The 12,228-nt window shown below is 51.6% G+C and overlaps 1 protein-coding gene across 2 annotated transcripts in view; it reads left to right on the plus strand.

The window, feature by feature from the left end:
* Positions 1–5,524, plus strand: part of CCDC12 (coiled-coil domain containing 12) — a 55,404-nt gene extending 49,880 nt beyond the window's left edge. The window contains exons 5-8 of one of the 2 annotated variants that reach the window (XM_004760782.3): positions 147–181; positions 1,204–1,280; positions 1,377–1,460; positions 3,059–5,524. In XM_004760782.3, coding sequence (XP_004760839.1) covers positions 147–181; positions 1,204–1,280; positions 1,377–1,459 — 195 coding nt within the window. In that variant the 3' untranslated portion in view covers position 1,460; positions 3,059–5,524. Of the gene's footprint in view, positions 1–146; positions 182–1,203; positions 1,281–1,376 lie in introns of both variants that reach the window. The other variant, XM_004760781.3, reaches the window with a different exon arrangement.
* Positions 5,525–12,228: the final 6,704 nt, after the last annotated feature.

The raw sequence follows: 12,228 nt of genomic DNA on the forward strand, positions 1-12,228 counted from the left end.
TCTCTGCTGTCTTTGCACTTCTGCGTTCCCTTTCCGCCCCGCTCTCCCTGGCCCTCTCCTCCCTCCCGCCCTTGTTTCCCGCTTTCTACCTCTGTGCCCTGGGGCTGGGCCCCTCCAGTCCTGACCTGCGTCTGCTTCCTCCCCAGGACCTGGCCAACCTCGCGCCCCGAAAGCCTGACTGGTGAGCGCTGCCACGTAGGACTAGCGTGGACTGACTGGCTACTCGTGCCGGGCACGGCCCTCTGGCTGGGCCTCTCCTGCCCTCAAAGCAGGGAGATGGACAGTGTGGACACGCAGCTACATGAGCTAACAACTGCCTGCAGAACCTCCTGGCAGGACATAAAGGGAGCGTGAGAGAGAGGCCTGTGGGGGCGACACCTGGAGGGCGGGAAGGGGCCCGGGGAGAGGGAGCAGCAGCCGTCCCCTCCAGAAGTCCCTTCTGCAAGGGCGAGGATCCAGCCCACCTCAGATAGTTGCATTTGAGCAAGGCCAGCCGTGGCCCTCACAGAGCCACATGATGGAGGCAAAGTGATGGGAAGGGCAGACGTCAATTTCTGTCCCAGTTTGCCACCGCCTGTCCTGTTCTGCTAGGGCCTCAGTTTCCTCTCCTGTGAAAGGGGACTGCGTGTCCTTCCCCAGTGCCCCTGTGACCAGGCTGAAACAGAAGGCTAGAGAGGGCTGTGTGGCCTGGGCTTGTTTTGCTTGGCCTTGGGCCGCATCCCTGGCATCCGCAATCCTGTGACAGACACGGCCCCACTGAAGGTGTTCTCATTTGTTGAAACAAAAGCATGGGGCGTGCATCCTAGGAATCCCAGAGTGGGGAAGATAGGCTGTGTGCGCGCTTCTGGAAGCTCCTGCTGGTGAGAGTGAGCATGTGGCTGGAGGAGGAGCAGGACCCACAGTGAGACCAAACCAAGAGGGCCACCCTGAGCAACCATCCACCCTTGCACACCTTGACTCGGGCCCATGGTCGGTGGGTCTGCAGCACCAGCTGCTGCCTCAGCGGGCCAGGGCCTTTTGGCCGATGCCGGGTTTGGGAGAGTGCAGAGAGGGGGAGGGTTAGGTCCTGGCTGCCTTGCCAGGGTGGTCTCCTCAGGCAGCTGAGTGTGATTCCTACCACCACAGGGGCTTTGGGAGGGGAGGGTCCCAAGGCCACACCAAGCCAGATCTCACCTTCCGCCTCCTCGCACCTGCCTCCTACAGGGACCTCAAGAGAGACGTAGCTAAAAAGCTGGAGAAGCTAGAAAAGCGGACGCAGAGGGCCATTGCCGAGCTGATCCGTAAGTACAGGGCCTAGCAAGGTGGGGTCCCTGCCCTCTGGGTGGTGGCCCAAGCACAGGGCCCCTCCCCACTGCTTCTGTCTATCATCCATCCAGGTGAGAGGCTAAAAGGCCAGGAGGACAGCCTCGCCTCTGCAGTGGACGCTACGACGGAGCAAGAGGCCTGCGACTCCGACTGAGGCACGCCTTATCCCCCCACCCCCACCATCATGCCTGTCCTGTGGGCAGGTGGCCTTGGGCAAGGGTGGGGGCTGGGCTTGCTGTTACCTCCCATTTGGCTCCAGAACTACACTGCCCCACCAGCCAGAAACCTTTGCTTGGGGGGAGGTCAGCTCCTTGTTTCCTGAGTGGCCCTCACCATGCCTAGAGGGACAGAGCCAACAGCAACCCCATGGGCTTGCTGTGTCTGTACATATTTGTGTAATTGGAAATTTCTTTTATCCCTAGAAATAGAAGCATGCAGACCCATGTGTGTGGCAGAAACCTATTATATAATTTTTGGGTCCCTGGGGTACTGTGGGTTTGGGCCCCAAGACAGGACGGCTGTGAGCTGAAGCTTCACACGAGGAAGTCCTGTGTCGGACCAGGCATGTCGAGGCTGGAGGAGCGCAGAAGGCCCAGACCCCACCTTTTGAGTCTGGGTCCTGGTCCAGTCAGGAGGTCATGTCAAAACCTGTGGTGACAGGGAGAGTCTGAGAGGCTTCTCTAAGCCCTCCCACAGGCCTGGGCCTTGCTGGAGTATGTGGCCAGCCTGGAGAGGCTCCCACTCTGTGTCGGTCCTCTGTGGCTCCCCTCACAGTGTGAGAGAGAAGGGAGAGGCTGGGCATGTGGAGGGGGTATGCTGGGTCCTGGCAAGCCTCCCTCCCAGGTGGAGCCAGATTCAAGGCTCCTGGCACTGTTGTGTCTCACTCTCACAACCCCCAGCGGTTCCTGTTCCTGTGTCACCGTCAGAGCTAGACTGTGGCTTCCTTGGGACGGGGCCCCTGCACCGGGGGCTGGGGGGTGGCTCCTAGAGACTAGGGTATTAGAGCCTGGTTTTGGGGGTGGTCTTGGGCCCTAGGTCCGCAGGGTCCTGGCATTGGGACCATGAGCCTCGTCTGTGGACCTGACTATCCGGAGTGACTGGCCACAGCGCTGAGTCCAGGTCCCCATGGCCAACTAGAGTTTCATTTCCAAAGTGATAACACGCTTGAGCTGCCTGCAGGGTTTCCCCTCGTGTGTCCCACCCCCAGCCGGTGTCCTCCCAGTGCATCCTGCCCTCTGCTGAGTTGGAGGAACATTGGCCTGACTCTGGTGGACAGTGCCAAAGACCCAGGTCACAGAACTGAAGTGAGTGCATGTGCCCCGACACCAGCACGTTCATACAATGAAGCAGATTCTTTCATCTAAAAACTACTCTGAGGAGGTAACCTGTACAGGAAGGGAGCAGGTCTGACGGAGGGCCAAAGCAGTAGGTGGCTTGGTGAGCAGCGGACAGGCCCAGGACTCTGGTTCCCAAGCAAGCCGGGGTCACACCTGCCCATGGGCGGCAGGGCTGGAGCCAGACTCCCTCTGCCTCATGGCATCTGGAACCGGCCTTCCCTTCCTGGGACTAAAGGACAAGAAGGTGCCTCCAGGCCTAGGACTGTTGTACAAGCAGGGTGCTGGTCTGTGGCAGCGTATGCCTCAGACTCCCGGTGAGGCTCCCACTCTCTTGATGGTGCTGGGACTAGCATGTGGCCAGTCCCACAGAGTGGGAACCCTGAGAGCTGAGGAAAGGTTTGCTTCTGCATTTACAGCTGTGTATGACTACAGAAAATCGGCGTGCACGGAGAGGGCAAAACCAACACCATCACGCATGACGGGCGCATGAACAAAAGTTACAGAATATGTGAGGAGACCGGTGCCTTGAAGAAGGGGTACCACCCCACCAGGTGGAAGAGTTGATCCCCAAGGAACTGAAACCATGACCTCCTTGCAGACTTTAAAATGAACGTTGGTTTTCTCGCCGGAGATAAAAGAGGCACCCAGCTTCCCTGACTCAGGAACTTAGGTAGGAGGAAGATCTTGGTGGTAATCTTGGAAACAAAGAAAGTTTATTAAAATAAGTGACACACACAGACACACACGCATACGTATGCACGCGCGCGTGCACACACACACACACACACCATAAGCAACTCACTGGAGGAGCTAAGTAATAACAATCGGAGGAGGGATTGATCAGTTTAAAGTTAGGCGGAAGCCCTAGAAGGCGGCAGTGAGAGCAGGTAGCTTGGCAAGTGGACATAACTGCCAGGTGTCCGTGAGTGGGTGGGAGATCGGGAAAAGAAAACCGGAGAAAAAAGGAATGGCTGACCACTTCTGTCTCTGGCATCCTGGGACTGCAATGGCCCGAACTGATCCTCCCTTTGCAAACAGCTAAAAATACTAGGTAAATAAATAGTTACAACAAATACTTTTAAAGGCCTCAGTGACCAGACAAGAAAGTAGAAATCACTCGAGCAAGAGGGTAGGAGAAGCAGCAGAATGCTTAAGTCTGACCTCTGACTTGAAGGTATGTGACAAGCGAGGTGAAACAGCATTGGTTTTCGGGGTGCTCGGTGCCTGGGGCCAAGACAACTCACTACCTGTGCATAATGAGGGGCCTGGTACAAGAACCCTCCAGAAGGCTGGGGCTGCAAAGGGCAGAGCCCTCTGTGAACTAATAATAGATCCGCTCCCTTGGCATCCCAGAGGAAAACTGATTCTTGGCACTGACTGGAATGAAGAAAGGTCTCCTTTGAGAACTGAGCCGGCCCCCACATGGGTTTGCATGTGAGAAACCTCAAGCCAAGAAACAGATCGATAACCTAAAATGAGAAGCTAAGAGATACGGAGGATAGAGTGAGAAGAGCTACATAACACGTGATTAGAGTTCCAGGAGAGAAAAAAGGCAAAAAGGAGGCAGATGTTATATATATATACACACACATATGTGTGTGTGTGTGTGTGTGTGTATATATATTTATATTTATTTTAATGGCTGGGAACAACTCTTCAAAATCACCAATCCAAGGAGGTCAGCATATCTCAAGCAAGGCAACAAAAAGAAATCAACACTCGAGAGAAGTTCATATCTCGGTATGGATGGTGATTAATTAGGTATAATCACTTTTTGACTACTCATGACCCAAACACATTTGTGCATTTTTTGTATGTTTATTACACCTTAGTAAACAAGTTCACGTAAAACTTTTTCATATCTTAATCATCAATTCCTGCTTCAAATTCCATACAAAACTCAGTGGCTTAAAACAGACCTTTAGTATTGGACCGTTTCTGCGGGTCAGGAATGCGGGAGTGGCTTACCTGGGAAGTTATAGTTTGGGGTCTCTGAGATCGTGGTCAAGATGTTCCCAGGCTGCAGTCATCTGAAAGCTTGGCCAGGGCTGGAGGCTGTGCTTCCGGGATGCTGTCCACCGCCAGGAAGGCTCATAGAAGCCTGGTGTACATGGAGCCCTTGCCACATGGCTCTCTCCATAAGGCTTTTGTGAGTGTTTGTGTGTGTGCGTGTACGTGTGTGCGCACACACGCTGTGGCAGCCGGCTTTCCCCAGAATGATCAAGCCAAGACAGAAAGTAGGGGGAAAGTAGGGCCTTTTATGACTTGGGCTTGGAAATGATACTCTGCCACGCTATATTGTTAGAAGTAAGTCACTACATCCAGTGACTTGGGAAATAAGTCCAGCCTACACTCAAAGGAGAATTAGGTTCTACATCAGGAAGGGAGGTCTAAGAATTTGTGGGCGTATTTCAAAACCACTGCATACCTAGGGAGTTAAGTGCAATAAGTTGGCAAAACAAAAAGGGCAAGAAAAGATGTTAAAATAAGAAAAGATAACATTACCTTTTAAGGAGCAAGACAGCAGATGTCTCAGCCGCAGCTGGTGGTAACTAGAGGGATACCTGCCTGTATTAGCGTTAACGAGACGAAAGAAAGTTGTCAACCTACAGTTCTATACCCAGAGAAAATACCTTACAAGGTATTTTTAGACAAACCCAGAGATTTTGTCACCAGCAGACTCAAATGGAAAGAAAGTCTGTTTTGGGGGTAATGAAAATACTGCACAATGGATTGCGGTGGGTGGTTTCACAAATCAATGGATATGCTAAAAGCTGTTGAATTTGTACACTTTGAGTGGGCAAAGTGTAGGCGATGTATATTCTCACTAAAGCTGTTCTTAAAAAATGAAATAAATAAGCATTCTCCTTTTTTAATTTTAATTTTTATTCTTTTTTAATTTATTTATTTGACAGATTACGAGCAGGCAGAGAGAGAGGGGAAAGCAGGCTCCCCGCTGAGCAGAGAGCCCGATGTGGGGCTCGATCCCAGGACCCTGAGACCACAACCCGAGCCAAAGGCAGAGGCTCAACCCACTGAGCCACCCAGGCACCCCAGCATTCTCCTTAAAAAAAAAAAAAAAAATCTATAGGATGTCTTGAGATTGGAGTGAGACACGATCCCAGATGGAAAATCTGTTATAAGTAGGAATGAAGAGAAATAAAGTGGAAATCTAAATAGGTGTCAACCTTAGGAAATGAGAATGTTCTATGGGTGAAAGTAAGACCAGGGCTACTAGAGTATGTGACAGTAGGGGTATTTACACACTCCTGCCCGAGGTGAGATGTGGTAGGGATTATAACCCTCCACGGAGCTCAGCTCACTCGGGAAGAGAGAAAAGACTCCATCTAGACCCTAGACCCTGCTCTACAGGCAGGCGGACATTTCTAGGATCGCCCTAATAGAATAGAAACGGTGTACCACTTCCAAAGCAGTTAAGGGGGAAAAAAAAGAAAAAAATAATTACCCAAAAGAAGTTCAAGAGCGAAAAGAAAAACGTAGGACAAGTATATGAATCCAAGTACATCATTAATTATAGTCAATGTATCAAACCACCTTTTTAAAAAAGTCTGATGCTATTTTTATTTATTTATTTGTAAAAGTTTTATTCAACAGAGACAGTGAGAGGGAACACAAGTGGGAGGGTGGGGGAGCGAGAAGCAGACTCCCCACAGAGCGGGGAGCTCGATTCCAGAACCCCAGGATCATGACCTGAGCCAAAGACAGACACTTAATGACTGAGCCACCCAGGCGCCCCTCACCCACATACTTTTTAATTTTTTAAAATTTTAATTTATGTGACAGAGATCACAAGTAGGCAGAGGCTACTGTGGTGGGGGGTGGGGGGGTAGGGAGCTGGTAAGCAGGATCCCTGCTGAGCAGAGAGCCCCATGTGGGCTCAGTCCCAGGACCCTGAGATGATGACCCGAGCCGAACACAAGCTTAACCCACTGAGCCACTCAGGCGCCCCCATACACTTACATCTTTAAGGAGAGAAATCTCCAGCATTCACAACCTGTATTACTTGTGAAGTGTGAAGTGGGATTTTTTTTTTAAATGGCCCTATCTGCTGTTTCACTACAGGGGTCCGGGTTAGCGCATTGAGGGTAAAGAGAAAAACCATCCAAGCTACATGGGAAAAAATCCCAACAGCCTACGAATGAATAAGTTCCATTTTCATCAGTAGTGGATTCTACAAGACGTTTTCCCCAAATGCCGAGGAAACAGAAATGTCAGTCAATCATCAGGTCCAGACGTTTTCTTTCGGGCTTCTGATACCCAGTATTGGCTATGCACAGATCTTTGCCAGAGGAACTAGCAGGGAAAGTTCCGGAGCAAGAGGAGCCATGGTGGGAGCCCGGAGAGGGGTGGAAGAATCCGGGCTGCATTTGGCACAAATAGTATCTCAGAAAAGGAGGGCTTTATTGTTCCTCGTGTCATATCCATGGCGATACAGTGGCTCCAGGGACACGGGTCCCTTTTGTCTCCCCAGCTGCTGTCCTTAGCACCCTGAGGAGCCTATGCACCCCCAGGTGGGAGGTATCGGCAGGAGGGGGAAGGGCAAGGGGCAAGCCAGCTGGGGGAACCGTGGCTTCAAGCCCAGTCAGTCCCCCAGGCTTGCCTTCACATCTGATCAGCCATGACTGGGTCACATCGCGCCCTCTCTGCAGACATGTGGGGAGTAAGGGTATTCTAAGCTGGGCACATCGCCACCATGACTGAAATTGAGGTTCCACGAGAAAGGGAGAAGGGTAGAAAGTCCTGGGAAGGCAACCAGTGGTGCCTGCCACAGGATGCAGGAAGAAGTGGTGAGCAGAGAAACTGGTAAACATTGCAAAAATCAATAATTGACTAACCTCTAGCAAGACTGACAAGGACAAAGTTACGAATATTAGGAATGCAATAAGGCTGCACCACAGACCTCAGAAAGACAGAAAGGGGAGACAGTAGATATCCACATCAATTTGAAAAGTTGATGAAATGGACCAATTCCTTGAAAAACATGAACTACCACAATTCACAGAAGATGAAATAGATAATCTGCATAGCTGTAATTACTAAGGATATTGAATTCGTGATTTTAAAAGTTTATTAATGTCCTCTCCACACCCAACCTGGGGCCGGAAGGCATGGCCCCAAGATGAAGAGTCCCATGCTGTACCAACTGAGTCAGCCAGGCGCCCCCTGAATTCATGATTCTCAACTCCCTGCCATCAAGATGGAGATGCTGGGGGAGGACAGATACATAGATCAATGGGAAAGAGTAAGGGCCTCAAGTTGCTCCAAATAAGAACAGACGACTTCCTTCCTTTCTTTCTTTCTTTCTTTCTTTCTTTCTTTCTTTCTTTCTTTCTTTCTTCTTTCCTTCGTTCTTTCTTTCGAGAGTGAGAACGTGAGAGTGGTGGAAGGAGAAACACTCCCCGCTGGGAGCCCAATATGGGGCTTGATCCTGGACTCCCGTCATGACCTGAGCCAAAGGCAGACACTTGATCAACTGAGCCACCCAGATGCCCCATGCAAACTCATTTTTTTTTTAGACCATTTATTCATTTATTTGTCAGAGAGAGAGTGTGTGTGCACAAGTAGGCAGAGTGGCAGGCAGAGGCGGAGAGAGAAGCAGTCTCCCCGCCCAGTAAGGAGCCCAGTGCAGGACTTGATCCCAGGACCCTGTGATCACAACCTGAGCCAAAGGCAGCGGCCCAACCGACTGAGCCACCCAAGTGTCCCATGGCAACTTATTTTTAACAAAGATGCAGAACGAGCTCATGGGAGGCAAGATAGGCTTCAGCAGATGATGCTGGAATGATTGGATCTCCCAAGGCCAAAAAGAGAACCCCAGCCTAAAGCCCAGCCAGACAATATACAAAAATTAAAGTGGATCATAGGTTTACATGTGAAGTGTAAACTTACAAAAACCTTTTTTTTTTTAAAGATTTTATTTTATTTATTTGACAGAGAGAGATCACAAGTAGGCAGAGAGGCAGAGAGAAGGAAGCAGGCTCCCTGCCGAGCATAGAGCCCGAAGCGGGACTCGATCCCAGGACCCCGAGATCATGACCTGAGCCGAAGGCAGCGGCTTAACCCACTGAGCCACCCAGGCGCCCCACAAAAACCTTTTTTAAGAGAAAATCTTCAGGATCTAGGAGAACTTGGTGAAGAGTTCTTAGACACGAGACACAGAAACACATCACCAAAGAAAGAAAGAAAGAAATTTGACTTAACCAAAATGAAAACTCTGTTAATAGAGAATGAAAAGCTACAGACGACATTGTAAACCCTATATCTGATAAAGGACTCAAATCTAGACTATAAAGGACTTTCACAACAGGAGGGAGGGAAGGATGGACAGAGGGAAGGAAACGAGAGAGGAAGGGAAGAAGGACTCAATTAGAAAATGGGCAAGATAGACATTTCGCTGAACAGGGTATATAAGTGGCAAACGCTTGAGAGATGTTTAGCATCACTGGCCATTATGGAAATGCAAGTAAAGACCATGATAAGACATCATTATACACCAGTTAGGACACTGTAAATAAAAAATAATGTTAATACCAAATGCTGGGAAGGATGTAGAGAAGCTACCCAGCAACCACAAGAAAGACTACACAAATGTTCATAACCGCATTCTTTATGATCGCTAAAAAGTAGAAAAAAAGCAATGTCACGTGTGTTATCGCTGATCAAATACTAGATTATTTGAATTCGCTGTCCAGGATACATCAGTTAAAACAAATGAGCCCCGGATCTCTAGTTTAATGGAGGTTTCCAAGTCATCCTCATAAGATCATGGTATTCATAAAATTTCCCATCTTTCATTTTGGAATTAAAATATCACACAAAAGTGGGCACCTGGATGGCTCAGTGGGTTAAAGCCTCTGCCTTCAGTTCAGGTCATGATCCCAGGGTCCTGGGATCGAGCCCTGCATCGGGCTCACTACTCAGTGGGGAGCCTGCTTCCTCCTCTCTCTCTCTCTGCCTGCCTCTCTGCCTACTTGTGATCTTTGCCAAATAAATAAATAAATAAAATCTTTTAAAAAATATATTACACAAAAGGGGCACCTGGGTGGCTCAGTTGTTTAAGTGTCTGCCTTTGACTCAAGTCACGATCCTAGTGTCCTGGGATCGAGCCCTGCTTTGGGCTCCCTGGTCAGCAGGGAGCCTGCTTCTCCCACTTCCCCTGCTTGTGCTCTCGCTTGCTCGTTTGCTCTCAAATAAATAATAATAATAAAAACTTTAAAAAACGTTCCACAAAAACAGGTGAAGTAAGTATGGTAATAAATTTTTGATATATGGGAAACAGTGTACGAGACCATTCCTTCTCTTGGCCCTGTACTTTGGAGAGTAATGGACTGGAAAATTAAGTTCCTTGAGGACATCTGGCCTCCGGGTCATCTCTGGAGAGGTGTCAAGCCTGGGTTGATCAGCAACAGCCCTTCCCTAGCAGAGGAAAGGACAGAGCCTACTGGCCCAGAGACCCAGGCTTGGCGCCTGTGGGTAAAAGGGGCAGCAAGAGGGCGGGGAGGAGGTTGTACCTGGGATTGCGGGGCTAGGCCCCCAGGGGCTGGGACAAGGTCTATATCACAGTGAGGACCTGGGGATTTGGGGTCCGAAGCACAGCCCCTAAAGTTACAAGGGGAAATTCTGTCTAGCCCAGCAGGCTGCAGTCAGGAGTGTGAAGGCACCCAGTTTGAGCAAGTCTAGTCCTCTGGAGTTGGCCTGTCCTCCGGGCCACGTCCCTGTTGGGGTCCATGCTGCTGCTCACCACCTTTGGGGCTCTAGTGCGAGATGCCTGCTCACCTTCATTCAGGTGGCACCTCCACAGGGGTCAGAGCCATGTCCGGGTGCAAGCCTGCCCACCCCTAGAGGAGCTGGGGATTCGGATCTGCTCCGTGAGTACCTGCTCATGCTGGGCATTGTTCTAGGGGCTGATGATGCGGCTGGGAATCTGATGATCTCTTGGCCTCCCAGAGCTGACCTCCTGGGGGCGCGAGGTGAGCCCCTCCCTCAGACCAGCCCGAAAGCCCTTGCTTCCCGAGAGCCATCGGGCTGGGCATTACACTGGGGCATGGTGAGTGGTGGGACCTGGGGCTGCATGGACGAGGCTCGGGCGCCTTATTTCCCCACTTCTTCCCATGGCCGCTGGGAGGCAGCAGAAGACACCGACCCAGGGCCCTGGAAGGGATTGTGGGTCCTGCAGCCTGTTTGCTCGCGGCTCCAGTGGGTCTTCTGTAATGCTCATCACCCCACCCGACAAATCCAGTCTGTTCTTCCCCATGGGGCCTATCTGACATCAGAGATGCTCGCAAGAGTGGTGCTCCGTCTGCATGAAACCCAGAACAGTGGGGATGGTGTCCTAGGAGAGCCGCAGCTCTTCTTGCCCCTTCTCTGCTGGCCTGCCAGGTTCCAGGCAGCAGTGGTTCCAGAGTGCGTGGGCCCCCAGCTCTGAAGGGGGCAGCCCCAGCCCCATCAGGTCACAGGCAGCTCATCCCTCGTGCGGGAGGGTCCGCACCTGTGTGAGGCATCTGTGGACAGTATACCCAGGGTTGCAGACCCTCTGTAATCTGCTTGGGAAAGGGACTCTCCTGGAAGATCAGGGCCCCTTAGCCCCTCAGCCAGACCTCACATGGCACCCTCAAAGCTTGTCCTGAGCATCTCTCGTTTGGAGCCAAGCTCCCAAGATGCCGGTTGTCTCAGGGGCCATCCAGGTGGCATAGGGGTCTCGCCCACCTGCTGGGCCTGGATGGGCATTCGTGAGCATTCCACAGAGCGGGAGTGAGTGTGCATGCCGGGTCCTTCCCTCCCTGGCTGCTTCCCTCCCTGGCTCAGGCCTGGCCTTGGCCTCTGGCAGCTGTGGGCTGGGAAGGGGTGTCCAGGCAGAGCTTCCCGGCCAGCCTGCCCCTTCTCTATGTATTTACTGGTTTTCTCTAAATGTTCCCATTACTCAGGCCTCTGGTCGGCACTGAGACAGAAATAAATCCCACAAGGCAGCCCAGCCAGAAGCCGGGAATCCAATTCCCCATCAAAGGCCGGAAGAGGCCCCTGTGCAGAACACGCCAGACCACAGGGGCCCACACACTCTACATGGCCACGGATACGGCCACGCACACCCCCCATGCACACACACGTGTGCACCCACGCGCGCTCCCACATCCGTCCACAGGCACTGGGCCTTACACCCACCCCTGCACGAGCAGGGCCCCCCACGTCCCACACACACTCAGACTGGCCTCCTGCACACATACGCCATCCCAAGTACACACCCCCTGGTGTGGACTCCGTCTGTGCACACGTTCCCTGACAGCTTGGCTTACACGCCGTTGTGACCACACACTCTGGGGTCACAAACTCAGTCGTCCCTAAGGTGCTGGTCGGGGAGAGGAGCGGTGAGGGGGTGGGAGGATGGGCAGCCCCCGTGAGCTCTGGAGGAGAGTTGCCTCATGGGAACGCGGCCCAGGGCTGCCAGGGCTTCTGAATTTTTAAGAGAAACTGGAAAGCTGAATTTTTATGTGAAATATCCTGATTTTTAAATGTTGGCTCAAGATGTTGAAAATACTGTAAGGGCCAAGCCAAACACGTCCCTGGGCCA

Source organism: Mustela putorius, unplaced genomic scaffold, assembly GCF_011764305.1.
Source record: "Mustela putorius furo isolate JIRA1106 unplaced genomic scaffold, ASM1176430v1.1 tig00000095_pilon_pilon_pilon, whole genome shotgun sequence".
Classification (NCBI taxonomy): Eukaryota; Metazoa; Chordata; class Mammalia; order Carnivora; family Mustelidae; genus Mustela; species Mustela putorius.